A 17,825-nucleotide genomic window follows, 5' to 3' on the forward strand; every position below is an offset into this window, starting at 1 on the left:
AGAGGGGAGTGGAAAAAGGCTTTGGGAGGGGGCAGATCTGAAGGGAACGAGTGAGTCATTTGAGAAAGGGGGAAGGGTGGTGGGAAGAAGCTACCAGGCAGAGGGAACAGCAAGTGTTCAAAAGGGCCTGAGGCAGGAATGAGGAAAGCTGGCAGGCCAGTGTGGATGGGCTGGGGCAGCAGCAGGGAAGGTAGTCAGTTCTGAGGTCCAAGAAAAGGCAGGGACCACATTGCAGAGTTCCTCGTGGGCTCTGGATTTTATTCTCAATGTAAAAGGAATGTTGCTATGAGCTACAGCTTCCCAGGAAGCCAAAGGAACATGGAAAAGATGGTCAGCGACAAAATATACAGTGTCCATAGAGTATGAAGAAAGCAGCTAATCAGGAGGAGCACAGATCCACAACAGCACGTATTAACTTTTAGCATGCATTTAGGTTTTCATACTGTTTATGCCGACAAAGGTTTATTTCCGGCTTTGCACGGATAATGAGTGCACCTCAGCCCCAAGTCTAGGTTTCATTAGGTTGAATGTTATAACTTCAAGGTTTGTCAGTATTCCCCAAATCATTTCTTCTTAAAAAGGTCAAATGGGGGAATTCCCTGGCAGTCCAGTGGTTAGGACTTGGCACTCACTGCCGTGGCCCAGGTTCAATCCCTGGTCGGGGAACTAAGAATCCTGCACGCTGCACAGCGCGTTCCCCTCCTCCCCCCAAAAAAAAGGTCAAATGGCACTCAGTGCACAAAGCTGCAAGCTAACCCCTCCTTCAGATCCCAAACCAAATCCCATTTTTCTTTAGCTAAGTCCTTTTATTTATTCATGGGAGGGGGGTGCTTCCATCTCTTCAGGACTCTAAGACAATAATAATGCTCTTCATGCAGTCACCTTAGGCAATACTGGGTAAACCTTAAGAGCGCAGGCTTGGGAATGAATACACCGAGGTTTAGATCATGGCCCTGCCACTTCCTGTCTGGGAAGGCGTTTCCCTTCTCTGTGTTTTCTTTTCTTCATATGCAACCCTCATGGGGATTAAATGAGAAGATACTTGCAAATCATACAGCACCAAGTACATGGAAGATGTATATGTTTGTTGCTGTCACCATCATCATTATTTTTCTTAGGTGGAAGAACTGGATAAATGCAGTGTTATAACCAAGACGCCTGTTGGAAATTGGTCTCATGTTTGGTTTGGAGCTTGTATTTATTGCATACACTGAAGTTCCAAACCCAGTTGTAAAGATTGATTCAGGGACATTCTATTGCTTTGGATTTGAGTTTTTACATTTGTAACATTAACTCTGTTTTCCATTAATGTGCCAAAGAAGCCTGTTGAACCATACAGTAGAGAGAGCAGTATAGTGAATCCCCACGTGACTGTCGCCCCACTCCAGCAGTCACCATCATTTGTTAATCATGCTCCATACAACCTCCACATGTTTTCTTTTTTCTTTTCCTCTCTCTTTTTCCTGGAGATTTTTCAGACAGATCCCAGTTGTTTTATCATTTCACTTGAAATACTTCAGTATAAGGTAAACTTTAAAGGGTCCACTTTGGGTCATTTGGATTAAGGCATAAGGCTTATCACATGTTGCTGTCCAAATCTCCTGAGCCAAGGTAGCCACCGCTGTTTTTCCAGCACATGTATTCAAGTGGTCAGCGCTGATGTTGAGGGCCCATTGGAGACTTTGCGCTCCTGGCTCTTCTCTAGTTGGAGATGCCTTTGGGTGCTGATCAGGATGACTACCCAGAAGCTGCGTGGGGATAACCAGTTTCAGCTTTGAGGTCAGCCCCTTACTTTTGCAAGAAATTGTCATCCTGCCCTGTTAGTATTATGAATTCGAGTGAGGAAAGGAGACGGGGAAAGGTGTGCTCTGTGGTGGATGAGGCAGATAGGAAAAACACCCTGGGAACACAGAGACCCAGCTTTTGAGTATGAAGAGAGAATTACTGTTAGAGTTCTCCATTCTAGTGGAAGAGCCCAGTTGAGCTGCTAAGAATCCCTAGCATTAGCATTCCTTTCCCCTTAGCTTTCCATCTGTGTTCTAGATAGTGTTGTCTACCAGCTAGGACTTGCAGGCGGCTCTTACGTATCACTGAGATCATGTCAGTTAAGAAAGCAGAACACTTCTGAGGAAAGTAGAGTAAGAAGAAAACAGCATGGTGAAGAATGCTATTCTTTGCCTCTTTGAGTGTGTGCTTGACTGTGTTCTTTCTTACGCCCAACTCAGCTCAGAGGACGATCCATTCCTTCTGTATGCCACACTGCACTCGGGGAACCACTGCAAGTTTATCACAAAAGATCTGATGCGGGACCACAAGGCCTGTCTGCCTGATGCCAAGACCCAACGTCTGTTCTTTAAGTGGCAGCAGGGACATCAGCTAGCAATTGTTAGTAGGCATCCGGGATCAAAAATAACTTTTCAGGTATGTTACCTGTTCTCTACATAATGTCAGCGGAGCCAAGTATATAGTAAGAATGTGGCATAGTCAAAGAATGTTGCAACTAGTTCTCAGTGTTTTACTTTTAAATGATTGATTGATTGATTGATTGATGTATTTGGCTGCACTGGGTCTTAGTTTCAGCATGCGTGTGGGATCTAGTTCCCCGACCAGGGATCGAACCCAGGCCCCATGCATTGGGAGCACAGAGTCTTAACCACTGGACCACCCGGGAAGTCCCTCAATGTTTTATTTTTCTCAGCTTTAGTTTGGTATTTGGAATTACCCAGATCCTAGAAACACAGAGTCTGCCAGAGCAAAGTTTTCATAGGCCAACCCCACATTAATTGACATATTGAAAACATCTGGAATGTCGTCAGTTGTGACATCAATTATGTCATCAATTACAAATCCTCATATGTGTTTTTTATTCTCCTATTTATTTGCAATAGCTCAAAATTCCATATCCCTTATGGTTCATCATAACTTCTATTTCTGCTAAATAACTCCTTTTTCCTGTTTAATCCACTTCTGTGGCACAGTCTCAATTGAGTTCTTTTTTGATTCTAGTTTAAATACCTGTAAGTACAAGGATGCCTCCTGTGTGAAAGCAAAGGGAGAAAATCTAAAGGCGAGTTACTACAGAAAAATACACTAGCCAATGATAAATATGGTCCAGTGGTCAAAAAATATATAAAACAACATTTATAGGAAATAATGGTATCAAATTACCACAGAGATGCAGTCAGCAAAATCAACTGTCAGAAACAATACAGGACAACTGACCTGGTTTCCTCAACAACAAAAAATTGCAAGAAAAATAGAGTTGAAAAGAGAAGCTCTAGATTACAAGAGAATTCAGCCAGTCACAATGTAATAACCTTACTTCAATTCCTATTCAAACAAATAAACTGTAAAATACAGTTACACACATATAATAATTGGGAAAATGTAAACAGTAGAAATTTGATGATGTTAAGGAATTATTAATGCTTAAGTATAATAATGATATTCCTCTTATATTTACAAAACAAGTCCTTACCTTTCAGAGATATATACTGAATTATAGAAGAAATGATATAGTATCTGAGATTTACTTCAAAATAATCTTGGGTGGGGGGTATGGATGAATGGGTGAAATAAGATTAGCCATGAACTGATAATGGTTGAAGCTGAGTGACAGGTACATGGGAGTTCATTGTGCTATTTCTTTATTTTTGTATATCTGAAAATTTTCTCTGTCACATACAAAATCAATAAAGGCAAAAAAAGGAATATATATATATATATATATATATATATATATATATATTTTTTTTTTTTTTTTTTTTTTTAAGAGAGTCCTTAACCTTAAAAATGAAACCTCCCCAAAAAGGAACTCCTAATAGTAGGGGTCATCTTTTTTTTAATTGAAGTATAGTTAATTTACAATGTTCTGTTAGTTTCAAGTGTACAGCAAAGTGATTCAGTTATACATATATATGTATATATATATTCTTTTTCAGATTCTTTTCCATTATAGGTTATTACAAAATATTGAGTGTAGTTCCCTGTGCTATACCGTAGGTCCTTGTTGTTTACCTGTTTTACATATAGTAGTGTGTATGTGTCCGTCCCAACTCCTAATTTATCCCGCCCCCTACGGCCCCCATCCCCAGCATTCATCTTCACAGAGCTAGCTGCTCTTTCAAAATCCATTGTTAAGTAAGACAGAGAATACATCTCTGAAGCAAACTGAGAAGTTGTCAGAAGAGAAAGGGAAATGGCTAGGTATTCCTTTAGTGGTGTTCTCAATGTGTGGTTCCCTTTTTAATTCAACAGCATATTCTCATCTATGACACCGTGGTGCAAACAACGGGAGACTCGTGGCACATACCTTACGATGACGACCTGGTGGAAAGATATTCCTACGAAGTGCCAACCAAATGGCTTTGCCTTCACCGGAAGACATAGAGACTCTTACCCCCATGCTAAACTTGTGTTTGGGTGTCCTCCTGGTTGGCATCAGAGCTCTTAAATTGATGCTTGTTTAGAGCATTGCTTCTGTCCTGTCTGATCCAGTTTGTCCGGTTTGGTCCAGTTGGTTTGCATATCAATAAATTGATTTTTTAATTAAATAAGATATAATATCTTTTCATAACCGGTTGCATTTTTTCCCCTAACATTTGTTAGGATTTGAGGCTTATCCAAAGTTGGGGAACTTGGTGCAGAGTGATACCTGCCTTTCTCCTATTGAGCCAGCTATTCTACTTACTTGGGCAACAGGGTCTGCTGGTATCCATTTTGCTACCCTTCCAGGTCCACCAATAGCAGAACCAACCCATCTGGCCCTGGGCTCCGGGTTGTTTGTAAACCCTTTCTCCATTTCTGATATCATCTCATCCTCTACATGTTATCTCCTTCCCACACTGAATCACTTGTGGTCCTCTCTGATGAGCTGGCCCAGATGTCAGAGGTGTATTAGCAACTTTTACTTATCACCCAATGATTTGGGTTGGAGGAAAGGGCGCAGTTCCTTCTCTTTAGATTATGATTGTTTCTTCTTCATCCTATAATGCCTTTTCCAGACTGATTCAACATTTTGTGAACACTGTTAATTCCATCACTTGGTATGAGGGCTTTCTAAAGTATATAGATTATTTTCATTTTATCAAGTTTGACTTACTTTACCAAAATGAATAAGTTGTTGCCTCTCTGTTTTACTCCCTTGCTAGGCAGCTTATTTCTTGATTTTAGCTGAAAATATTCGTGTCTGTAACACTTCATAACAGTTCTTTCCTTACTCATACATACTATACAATTTGATATTCAAGAGCAGACAAAACCAGTCTATGGTGATAAAAATCAGAATACTAGTTGCCTGAGGAAAAGGGCACAAGAGAATTTTGTGGGGGTGATGGAAAGTTCTGAGTGGTGCTGACATAGGTGTATGTATATATTAGTCAAATTCATCACACTAAACACTTAAAATTGATGCATTTACAACAACGTAACTGAAAAAAGTATGTTAGCATAAAAAAGTTATTTACATGAAAAAACAATGACTTCATTTATATCAAACCACGTACATGGATATAAGTAAGGTGTGTATTATGCACAGAGACAATCCAGGAAAAACAGAGGAGGGGATGTTTTACCTCCTTACGCCATTGTTGGATTCAACACTGCTGCCCTCTAGAGGAAGGAGCTCTCCAGACAAGTGCCTGATAAATTGAGGGCATTGAAAGATGCTGAGAATCGGAAAGCTCTCATAAATCCAACCTGTTTATTTTCTAGATTTCATGAACTACCTACTTAGAACACTGTGCTTTCAGCGAGCTAAACTTTTTTTAAAGAAACTATCCTAGTTTTAAGAAAATTAGGAAAGAAAGCATTTGTTAAATAAGCTTGTCTAAAAGCTTAATGCAAATTCCTCACAAGTTGCTCTAGAGATGGGAGAGGATACAAAAAGAATCGTAGAACTTCAGAGCAGGAGTGAACCTTGAAGAACATAAAGTCCAACAGTCGCATTTTATAGAGGAGGAATAGACCCAGGAAGATGCAATGGCTCCCTTGGATCCCACAGCTAGTTAGTAGAGACATTTCAACCATAACCCAGCTCTTCTGATTCTCAAGTCAAATAGTCTTTCTTCTACTGTACACTGTAACTTAGACTAGAGTAGTTCATAAAAACTCAGACAGACTGAATGGTAGAGCATCCGGTATGTAGATTAGAAACTTTGTTAGCCACATAAGAGAAAGTGGGGAGAATGAGAGGAAGGGAACAGGCAGGACGACCTCTCAAAGGGCCCACGTTTCCACAGTGGCTCATCAGGGTAGAAAATTGTGTTAGGGAAACTACATTATTTTTGAACTCTTTAATACCATTCCAAAACAAAACCCTAATTTCTGCTTGAGGTAAATTGAGGTGCATCTGTCATTTGTCCGGGAGTAGGGGAATTCTAGGGCTGCTCAGAGTCAATCGCACTGACACGGGACCTTGGAGAGTTCAGGGATTCTCTGAATGGAGGCAGCTGGTACGCAACACTTAGGCTGCCTTTTGTATTCTGATCACCTGAGTGAGACAAAAGCTACCTGTCTAATTCAAGGTCCCAGACACAGTGGGAAGGAGGAATTCTTTAAAAACCTGTGCCCTGGATTGAGAGTATCTTTAAAGTCGGCCAGCCATGAACAATGAAAGCTTTGAAAGGGCACTGACTCTGCCACTGAAAAGTATGTCTAAAATGCTTTGTGCTTCCCTCTGGCATGCTCCTGAATTTATACTCTCTTTTCCTCCTGCTGTTCTCAGACCCAGTAAAGAGAAAATCTCAAAGGAGAAGCCTGAGCTCATTCTCTCAGGGCTCCGCTGGGACTACCTCACCTCAGGTGCCTTGTTCTTCACATTAAATGAATTTTTCTCTTCAAGTTTGCACTTAAATATAATTACTGCTTCCCTGTTCCTTTAGCAGGTTTCTTGCTTTTTAAAAAACTGTCCTAAGGTGCTATAAAATGCATATGTGTTCACATTAGATTTCTTTTTCCCTGATAGCTTCATTCTAGAGCAGGCATGGAAAGGAAGGGTATGTTATGTAGGCACCTGAATTCTGGCCCATCATGGTGAGTCTTATCTTTGCTAAAAGTCAAAATTATCGGGATACTTGAGGGCAAAGCTAAATGGAGTCTAGATCAGGTACTTTGCCCATCCTTCAGCAACTTGGAATTTCTAGAGTGAGAAACATCTAAGGGAACCCTTGTGGGAATGACTGGGAGTAGAGGAACATAGACCACTCTGATGAAATTGTGGGATTTAGATTTGGGTTCTTTCAGGGCTGGGACTTAAGCAGAACTAAGAGTTCTTAGTAAGTGGGACAGGGCAGCTGCTGGAGCCTCCTGTAACCCCAGGGTGACAGTAGGGTTGCCAGATAAAATACGGTCTCCCAATTAAATTTGAATTTCAGATAAATGACAATTTTTTGTATAAGCACGTCGCAAGTATTGCAAGGACATATTACACTAAAAATATTCACTGCCTATCTAAAATTCACAATTAATAGGGCATCCTATATTTTTATTTGCTACATCTGGCAACCCTAGGTGGGAATTAGATGGGAGGATGAGAGGTAGTGGGAAATGAGGCATCTCTAAAGCCCACAGCCCTACAGGAGGCCAGAGGGGAACAAGGATAAGAAAGGATCTAAGGGACTTCCCTGGTGGCGCAGTGGTTAAGAATCCGCCTGCCAATGCAGGGGACACGGGTTCTATCCCTGGTCTGGGAAGATCCTACATGCCACAGAGCAACTAAGCCTGTGCTCCACAACTCCTGAAGCCTGTGCGCCTAGAGCCTGTGCTCCGCAATAAGAGAAGCCACTGCAATGAGAAGCACGCGCACCGCAACGAAGAATAGCCCCCGCTCGCCGCAACTAGAGAAAGACTGCGCACAGCAACAAAAGACCCAATGCAGCCAAAAATAAATAAAAGTAAAATAAATAAATTAAAAAAAAAAATTCCCTGAGGACTTTTCTCCCCAAGTTTTGTCTCTGTTGGCAATACTTGATCTGACGGATGCTTCCAGAGACTGTACATATACAACTTGCCTTCAACCAAGAATTGAAATAAACAGGAAGACAATTATCTAGTCACTGATAACAGCTAAAAATTGTTTTGCTACCAGAGTACTCTCAGAAGTACAGTGTTATCAAATGGATTAAGTTATTAAAATAACCATGATAATTTATTATAAATAGCAGTGTTATGTGAAGGGTTTCTGGTAGCTTCTGACAAGAAAGTTGATGTAGAATTAATTTCATCCATATTTAAATGATTACCTCATTAATCTCTTTGATGTTAGTTAAAATTCAGCCCAAGAAGGAAATACTTGAGAAATCACAATTTCTAATACAGTAGAGACATAAATTCATTTTAAGGAGACCAGATTGCCCTATCAGTCTCAGCTGGGCTAGAACATTACTAAGTATCAAGTTTAGTTCACATCTAAATATTGAAAGTCCATTTTTTTTCTTTTTTTAAATTTTTATGTATTAAAATTTTTTTTAATTGAAGTATAGTTGGATTACAATGATTCAGGTGTACAGCAAAGTAATTCATATATATATATATATATATTCTTTTTAGACTCTTTTCCATTATAGGTTATTACAAGATATTGAATATAGTTCCCTGTGCTATACAGTAGGTCCTTGTTGTTAATGAAAGTCCATTATTAAAACAGATTTCTTGTGCTTTCTATGACTGCATCAGAACAAAGAATGTCAGTGTCCGGAATTCCCTGACAATTCTACTCCTCATTTGGCTCTCTGGGGCAGAGTGGCATCCTGGCCTGGGAGGATAGTATAGGGCCTCCACCTCCATGAAACAGGTTCCTTGGGAAGTGGTTATGGCAGGTTGTCCAAAAGGTAAGTCCCTCACCTAGACTCATTGCTTAAGATGTACTGTATTACTAATTCTTTAAAAATAAATCATTCTTGTATTTTCTTCCTCTTTTCAGTGACCTTGTCCTAGAATCCAAAGCTGAATAAAACAGGTTCCTTTGGAAGTGGTTATGGCAGGTTGTCCGAAAGGTAAGTCCCTCACCTAGACTCATTGCTTAAGATGTACTGTATTACTAATTCTTTAAAAATAAATCATTCTTGTATTTTCTTCCTCTTTTCAGTGACCTTGTCCTAGAATCCAAAGCTGAATATTTTTATCCTCTGCTCCAAAGCTGAGTAGTCTAATGCTATTAAGTTTTTATACGCATATATGCCTTTCATATATATATACACACGTATATATAATTTTTTTAAGGATCATTCATTCTCTATAAGCTCTTTTGTAATGCAGTTTTTTCCCACCTGACAGAAAATGAAACTTTTCCTTGTTCTCATAGTCTTCTATCACTTCTTCCTCATGTACTCCAAACATCATAATATAAGTTCATAAAATGAGGCAGTCAGGTTAAGCTAGGGCATTGCTGTATACCATAAAATACTATTTGCATGGTTGTATACTCACAAACTACTCCTCCAGGTTTCCTTGTGTTCAGAAGGAAATTTGTGTTCCAGGAAGCTGTCACCCTGATGATAGCTACTGGCTCAAATTAAGGATCGTGTCCTTTGGCACTTAGCCCTGTTCTGGCAGGAGTTCTCAAATCCTTGAAGAAATGGGTCTTTTCCAAGTTAGGCCCTCTGACCTCCAGCTCCTAAAGAAATAAACTCTGGTCAGACCAAGTATTTGAAGAGAAAGCCTGAGGAAGTTTTGCTGCTTGACACAGATAGAGAGCTTTTTATTTTTTAAAGTAAATCATCTGGCTCTTTTTGTTCTTTGATACAGCAAGGGAGGTTTCTGTGAGGAAATCGGTACTGAACAGTTTGTGCTTTATAAATGTCAGTAGATTTTTTTCCTTCCCACTCCCACTGCCATTTTCCCCAGAGATTTCAACACCATCCATATTCTGGTCTCATCGTTTCTTATCCACTTAAACTCTGATGATTTTCGGCCCCCTGTGAGATGCCAACCTGGATCTTTTAAACTACTTAAAAGTGCTCCACTTTCAGGATATCAGACTTTTGAGCTCTTCATTTTGACTACAACCTCCTTAACCTGCTCCACTCCTTCATCCCGACCACCAGTTCCTAGATCTGTTCTTAGGCCTAGTCCTTCCTCACCTAGAGGCCTCTCTTATCCATCCGCATCTGGCTTCGCTTGCCTTCTTGCTCACCCCGCTGCATCCTCAAACCACTCATTTCATGGATGACTTCAGTAATACTTCAGATTCTTTCATTCATTTCACCTCCTGTGGTACCTATCTTATCAATTCTAAACCGAACTTTGGGTAGCCCCATACCATTCCACTTTCTCCTCTCCTATACCATAGTATTGCTAGAAAAGTCACGAAATTATGCTACTAGTACTTCACTCCCATTTGAAGGTCCTTTGTTTCACCTTTCAGTGAATTCCCTGTTAATTCCCCGAAGGAGCTCTCCCAACTTTTGCCGTCTTAACTTGAAAAGAGCTCATCTCCTGCAGCCTCCATTTCCTTTTCTGTTCAGTGGGGAAGAGGGTGCCAGCGTACTTCTCAAACTCTAATGGACATGGGATCCTGTTTAAAGTGCTGATTCTGATTCAGGTCTGGTGTGCCTGGTGATGCCAAGGCTGCAGACCATATTTCTGAGTAGTAGTTTGAGTAGTCTCAAATGAGCTCCAAGGTGATTTAAAAATAATAATAATAGTACAACACTCATGATTCTAAGTCCTGAATCATAACCTGGGCACTCTCACTCTCAGCAGATGACTTAAGCAGGAATTAAAAGCCATCTGTTAAGAGCCTCTTCAGCAATTTTTGCCCTTTCTAGCAACTTTCTTTCCTCACCCTTTTCTCCCTTTTCTAGGTTACTTTTTCTACCTGCCTCCATACTATCCTTTCTTGCTAACTTGAGAACTTGTTTTCTCAGTTAATCTCTTTCCATGGGCTCATTCCCCCATCTAACTACAATACCTTTTGGCTTCTAGCCTGACAAAACTGTGCTTCCCTAGGGATAATTTAACAGCCAAACTTCTCAGAGGAAGGAGCCATCGCTACCCCTGCTTTCTTTCCAATTCTACATTTGCAGCTGAGCATTTCTACCTTGGTAGCCTGTGGACCCTCAAACTCAACCACGGTGAAAACAATTCATCTTCACCCCAACAGAGTGACCTCCTGCCTTACTTTATGTTATTTTTTCCTGCTCCTTTCCCCCTACTTACATACCTAATCAATTAGCAAATTGTGTTGATTCCACCTTCAAAATATCTGTTGTAGGCTAATTATTCAACTCTTAACTACCTTTCCAAAGGAAATAATCCTTTTTTTAAAAATTTGTACATGAAGATATTCTTCATAATAATGTTATTGATAATAATAACAAAATTGGAAGTAACGAAATGTTCAAAACAAGGGAGGGAAGAAATAAATATAATTTTAAATGTTACAGTGATTAAAATGATACTTTGTGTGTTGGCATGGGTTAAATGACAAAACATCTACAAAATGGTATGTTTAATATGATCCCATTTTTTAAATAGGAAGGAAGGAAGGAAAGAGACATTTGGAAAAAAGTATCTGAAAGAAATCATATTTTGTTGATTCCAAAATGTTAATAGCTATCTCTGCATGCTGGGATTGTGGTTGATTTTTAGTTGTCTTCATCTTCTGCACAATCTGAAATTTTTACATGTGTAATAGGACTCTTTCTGCCTCAGTTTCCACTGAGGCACAAATATAGTAGATACCAAGATTCCCAGGTGAGTGTGAGGCAGACAGTACATATGCAGAATTTACAAAAAGAATAAAGGAGAATCTGCCTCACAACTCCCGTCCCCTTAACCAGGCCAAAGATATCAAAGAATCAGAGGAAGGAAAAAGATAAAGATGTTTCCTTGTAGAGAGCTGTGGCCAGGCTCCTGGTTCCTTAGGTACCCTCTGACCCCAGGATCCCGGGAAAGATGCCTCAATAGGAATACTTGGAGCTCCTCTTGCAGTCTGGGGAACCCAGAACTTCAGAGAAAGCTGAAGCCTCTGTGAATGGGCCTGACTCTGCAAAAGCTACAGGATGACAGCAGGGCTGACAAGAGACATTGGAAACGAGCCAGAGAGGGCTACTGCCTTGGACTTGCCTGGCACTGCAGATTTCCTGAGGTCCAGATGGGGGCCAGATGGATGGGAAGAGAGTTGCCTTAGGTTGTCTTGGGCTGGAGGGGAACTTCGGGATGGCCAGGGGTTGAAGAAGGAGTGCAAGTGGCCACCTACATATAAAAACCGATGGGCTCAGCAGAGAACCACTGAAGAGCCTTAGAAGAGTGGCCAAGCGGAGAAGCATCAGCTTTAACCATCTGTCAGGCTCACCAGAGACTCCAGCTATAAACATCTGCTTGGCCTAGAAAGCATTGAGCCACCCACCCTCACCTATCCTCCACTGCCCATCCTACACCTTGGCTGGGGCAGGGCGTGTGGAGGGTGTGAAGGAGGTAGGGGTGGAACTGAGCCAGGAGTGATTAGGGAAGAAAAGTCAACCATGACCCCACCCCTTTCCACTGGAAGATTTAGTATGAAACCGACCTAAGCTGACAGAATAGAAATGATGCAGTGCTGTTTGGAATCTATTGGTATAGAACTGGATATTCTAATTTCTGAATCGATACTGCATTTGTTAAAGTAACCGTAGCACTGCATATTATCTAAGAGGAATGGAAAAGTAAGGGAGCATACCCGAGTTTTCATCTAGAGGCAGGAAAAATGAAAGGAAGAGTGGGAGAACAAAAGTCAGATTGTAGTTTTATCCCAGTCTGTTCATCATGCTTGTTACCAGAACCCAGATGCCCCCTGGCGCTCACTTCCATCATTTCTTGCCTCCACAAAGGTAACCACTGTCTAGTCTTCCAACAGTATAGATTCCTTTTGCCTATTTTTGTGCTTTATGTAAATGGAATCAGTCAGGCTGTGCTCTTTTGTGGCTGGCTTCTTTCATTCAATATTGTGGGAGGTTCATCTATATTGTCACATGTAATTGTATCTCATTCATTTTCATTACTATATGATGTTCTATAGTGTGAATATACCACAATTTATCCGTTCTACTGTTGATGGGCATTTGGATAGCTTCTAGTTTTTGCCTATTACAAATAGTGCGATGAATAGTGTATCACTTTTTATAATGGGCGGAGGGCTATTTAAAAGTCTCTGGCATCTTCTTTCCTTTCCGTTTCCATAACTACCACCCCAGTTCAGGCCTTCACAAACGTTCAGTGGGACTATTAGCAATGGCCTCCTGATTGATATCCCCATCTACAGTTCATCATAAATACTGCCACCAAGTTTATCTTCTGAGAGCATAATTCTAATCATGCCATTTCCCTTACTCAGAAACGTCAAATGTCTCCCCATTGCCTTCCACCCAGAGCAGAAGTTCCTTTTCTTGGCATTCAAGGCCTCCTCCCTGCCTTTGTACTCCAGAACATTTTTGTGTCCTAGTCAAGCTAAGCCACTGCCATGCCCTAAGCACAGGCTCTTTTTTTCTTCCTCTGCTTCTCTGTTCTTGCCACCCCGAGTCCATGTTGCATCGTGGTGCCACTCACACTGTTCCTAACAGCGAACACAACTGTCAGAGTGCTTGTCCTCCCAAGTTGAGCTCGGATATATTTCTTTCAGCAGGCGGCTTGCATTCCCTTTGGCCGAAGTCATTTCCCATCTGCAGTGCTTTGTTGGACACTACCTTACATATCGTGTGCTGCCTCGTGTTAGTATTGCTCTCATTTGTGTTTCATCTTTCTTCCCCACTGAACTTTCTTCCCCATCTGGTTCATCTGTGTGTCTCCAGAGCAGCCAGCCCAGCTGCTTACCCCTAGAAGAGGCTCAGTAGATGTTTGTTGAATTATTTTGGAGAAGTTGTTTGAAAATGTCTTCCTGATTTTTACCTCTGATTCCCACTTCTCCTTTGAGTGAATTCCCCTCTTGCTCCTTGGTATTTTGTGTGTGTGCCAGCTAGCTCGGGAACATACTCTTTGGTGTCTGATGCTTCAACGGATCCTCAAGAAATAATGATAACTTCTCAATGCCACCCTCTTTAATCATACCATTTAAGCCCCTCCCCGCATCTTAAATGAACTAACTATTTATTTATTAGGCATCTATTTTGTACATGGACCATGAAAACTGGAATAAAATTTGCTCTGCACCTGCAAGACATCATTGCAGAGTTTTTAATCTTGAAAATGTTTTAGTCTGTTGTCTATGGTTGACTTGTGAAACTTGCCTTTGTTTCACCACGAAGGATGAATTGCACACTGGGTGAAATTCACGGATCTCAGTTGCGGTTTATCAAGTACTTTCAAAGCAAGTAGAACATAACACTGGAGCACTCTCTTGCTTTCCCATCAATACCTGGGTTCTCAAGAACTAGTTCCTCGATTAGTGACTGAAAATATTGGTTATAATGATCAGACACCTCATTCATTTGCTCTCTCCCCCAGTTATCTCAAGGGAACTTGGCTCCTTCTGAGCACCAGAGATGACTTAATTTTGCGGTAAGAAAATAGGAATTAGAGGAAGCCAATTAGGAAACCTCAAGGAAGAGGAAGTGTCTCCAGGCTGAAAGGAAGGCTGTTGAGTCTTATTTCCTCTCTGTTCTTGACTCATCCTCTCGGTGCCTGACCAACTTCTGCACCACCCTTTCCCCACCTGATCGGGGGGCTGAAATGGGTGTGGGGTGAGATTGGGGGTAGTGAGCAGAGTGAATAAAGTCAAATAACATTCATAAAGACACCAAGATGTAGGGATACACCATGGGTGTGAAAATCTCAGTGAACTCATTGATGCTTACGATTCCCATCCCCGTCCACAGTCATGGGTGAGGCTGCATGTATGTAGGATAGGGTGAGTAAGAATTGGCTGCTTTCTAAGTTAAGAAAACAGACTGAGTTTCACTTCTGAACAATAGCAGAGTGCAGTGCAGGCTGGTGCGGTACTTGGCTTCCTTCTGTACTAGGGATAGATCAAAACAAAATAGCCAACGATCCGGGCTTTATTCACCAGTGTCCCCTCCTTTCACAAAGAGAGAAGCTGAGTTCAAGTCTATTAGTAGGTGACTTATTTTCTTTGTGCTTAATATTGTTTTCCTCCATGCCTTTAAGGTGGGTACAGCGTGCTCACCTGTTTGAGAGAAGAAACCGAGGTGGTGGCCACCAGGTGATCACTGGCAAGGCTCAGATTCAAATCCAGTGCTTCTGACACTCAAAGCAAAGCCTGACCATGTTCAGGACTCAGGCCCCTCCCTTCCCCATCTTATTTTTCACTGGAACATTTGCTGTTCTCTCAAGCTATGAAAGGCTTCCTGTGTTATCATGCTTAAGGGGAAGTTGTATGTTAAAAACCACCAACGGTTAAGCCCAAGCCAGCTGGGGTCTTCCATTGCTTCTTCCAGTATTCTGGGGAGACCCATGAGAATTCTTAGTGTTTCTCAAAGTCCTCGGCTTTCAGAAACAAGAGCTCAGTCATCAGTCAAGCATTGGGTCTTCATTTAAGGGGGAGTTTTGGAAAACAAGAGAAACATCAAAAGTTGTAAGAGTTGTTTTAGCTATAACAACTTCATTATAGCTAAAAATCAAGAGTGACCTGAAAGCTAAAGGTTTTGGCTCTCTAGAAGGGGTTCCTGGAGAGATTTAGTTAAATGTCCTTTGGGTTGAGCTGCTACAAGTTTATTCCCTTTCAAATCAAAGGACAGCATTATCATTATTGGAGATGACTGACAGAAGCCAGATGCAGAATTATATTGACTGGAAAGGAAAGAATGGAGTAGCAGGGAAATGATAGCTGTATGACTGCTATGTTGATAGACACCATATTGAACCCACCATTGGTATTGGAGGGTGAGCGAACCACACTACGTGTTATGGGAGAGAGCGCTGGGGAGTGTTGCCTTATTGGAATATGGTTTGAAGGGCTTTTGAGTAGAAGCATAACCAAGTGCCTCATATAAGTCACGGTAGCACTTCCCACACCACGTTTGATGCCCCATTTGTCCCTCTCCTTTGCCCATAAATTATAGAACTGGAGTACAAAGAAATCACCCTTTTCTTTTTCCCCAAGACTCAAACAGATTGACAACTCCTAGGTAGCCAACCATAGCTACTGGGGTACAGGAAGAGCTTTAGGGTTTCTATTGGTATGAGAAAGATACACATAGGGAGAAATACGAACGGAACTAGGTTCTTGCCCTCAGTCCCCTGAGGAGGCACCTGATGGCTCAAAGTCTGACCAGGGAGCTACCTCCCTTCTGCTGTCCACACAGAGCTGCCACATCCCTAGCTCTGTTGTGGCCACAGTTGACCTCTGGGGTCCCTTAACATCAGGGAATCCTAACTCTCCTAAGATACTCTATTACCAGTGTTTCAACACCTGCTAATATCACATGGAAACACAGATAAGCTTCATTTTTATATTCCCTGGCTCACTGAAACCACCAGCAGAGCGTCTTAAGCTAAGGGCTAAATTCTTATCTTGCCTTTAAACACCATGTGATTCAGCATGTCTGCAGTCACTGGGAATCTACGCGGCCAGTTTTTACCTTTGCCTTGTGGGTAACCCCTACCTTCCACCTACCTCCACCCCCAGGGGAGAATGTGGGCCTTGTCAAATGGAGGCCCCCAGGAGATTTTCCAAGACTCACGAGATGTCAAGTCATCTCTAAAAGTTTTCAAAAAACCAGAAAGTCATTTCAGAAAGTCTAACTTGGTGGCCCAACAGAGAAGAGGGTCAAATTTTCCATACAGACACAGCAAGTCTGCCCCCATAGGCTTGTGTTAAAGCTGCAGGAACACTGGTCCCCAGACTTCTGTGAAAGCTCCCCAACCCAGGGGGAAGTCCACCTGGGTGAGTAGATTAGCTGCTGCTTGGTACCCAAGGCACATATTCGTGAAGTCTGCTTCCTGGGGATTTCCCTTAGCAATGGAATCAGCAAGGGGTTCGTCTTTCTGAAAGATTTCCCAGAGGAATCCATTGGCCTTGTGGAAAACCCTCAAATTCTAATATAAAATCTCTGGGCTTTTAAATTTTTGAGATTTGGATTTTTCATTTATTCACAAATCTCTTCAAATAAAAACAGTTCAACATAGTAGAAAACCCAAACAGTGAGAATGCATATTCAGTGAATGATCGGAGCGCCTCCTTCATGCTAGGTACTGTTTGGCACCGAGGATACACCGGGGAGCAAAACAGATGTGGCCACTGCCCTCAAGGGGCCTGATGTTCTAATTCTAGCTTTCAGTTTGTGTTGTATTGAAAATGAGGTCGATTCCTTCCAGGAAGTATCCTTTAGGGTATTAATATGTACATGCCATCCAAAATCCTATGCCTCTTTTAGGGCCCAGCTTAAATGCAACCTCAACAGAGGATCAGAATTTGTTTGAATGTGTGAAATAATTTTCACAGCCTGAAGTGTGTGTGATTTTAAATATCCCGTCATTGCATGGCAGGGAACACCCAGGGGTGCTTCACAGCGGGTCGTGTCTATGTGGGAAGGAAAGGCAGCTATGAAAGCATTTCTCAATTGTTCCCTGTCTTTCTACAGTTTTTAGTTCAACTTGACAGTCATTTACTGAACTTTCATGAGCCAAGCCCCATGCCAGGGGTGGTAGAGAATACAGAGATAAGAAGTATTCAGGCTGTGCCCTGCCAGTCTTTAGTGAAGCCCCTACACACAACTCTTTAAGGTAAACCATATGATTACCAATACTTGATGCTTTTGACCTACAGAAATGGTCATTTCACTTGGTTCAGGCTAATAAAAGAATCAAGTTGTATGCACTAGGCATATAGGGGAAAAGAGGCAGATTGGTGGATCTGAGCTTCTTAGATGACGAGATGGGAATGAGTGTCCTTA

The 17,825-nt window shown here is 41.6% G+C and overlaps 1 protein-coding gene across 3 annotated transcripts in view; it reads left to right on the top strand.

Moving 5' to 3' along the window:
* PRORP (protein only RNase P catalytic subunit) overlaps nucleotides 1-4,516 on the top strand; it is a 120,188-nt gene extending 115,672 nt beyond the window's left edge. For 2 of the 3 annotated variants that reach the window (XM_061182448.1, XM_061182450.1), the window contains exons 7-8: nucleotides 2,226-2,421; nucleotides 4,258-4,516. In XM_061182448.1, coding sequence (XP_061038431.1) covers nucleotides 2,226-2,421; nucleotides 4,258-4,389 — 328 coding nt within the window. In that variant the 3' untranslated portion in view covers nucleotides 4,390-4,516. Of the gene's footprint in view, nucleotides 1-2,225; nucleotides 2,422-4,257 lie in introns of those variants that run through there. The other variant, XM_061182449.1, reaches the window with a different exon arrangement.
* The last annotated feature ends 13,309 nt before the right edge of the window (nucleotides 4,517-17,825 follow it).

This window comes from Eubalaena glacialis, chromosome 2 (assembly GCF_028564815.1).
Source record: "Eubalaena glacialis isolate mEubGla1 chromosome 2, mEubGla1.1.hap2.+ XY, whole genome shotgun sequence".
Classification (NCBI taxonomy): domain Eukaryota; kingdom Metazoa; phylum Chordata; class Mammalia; order Artiodactyla; family Balaenidae; genus Eubalaena; species Eubalaena glacialis.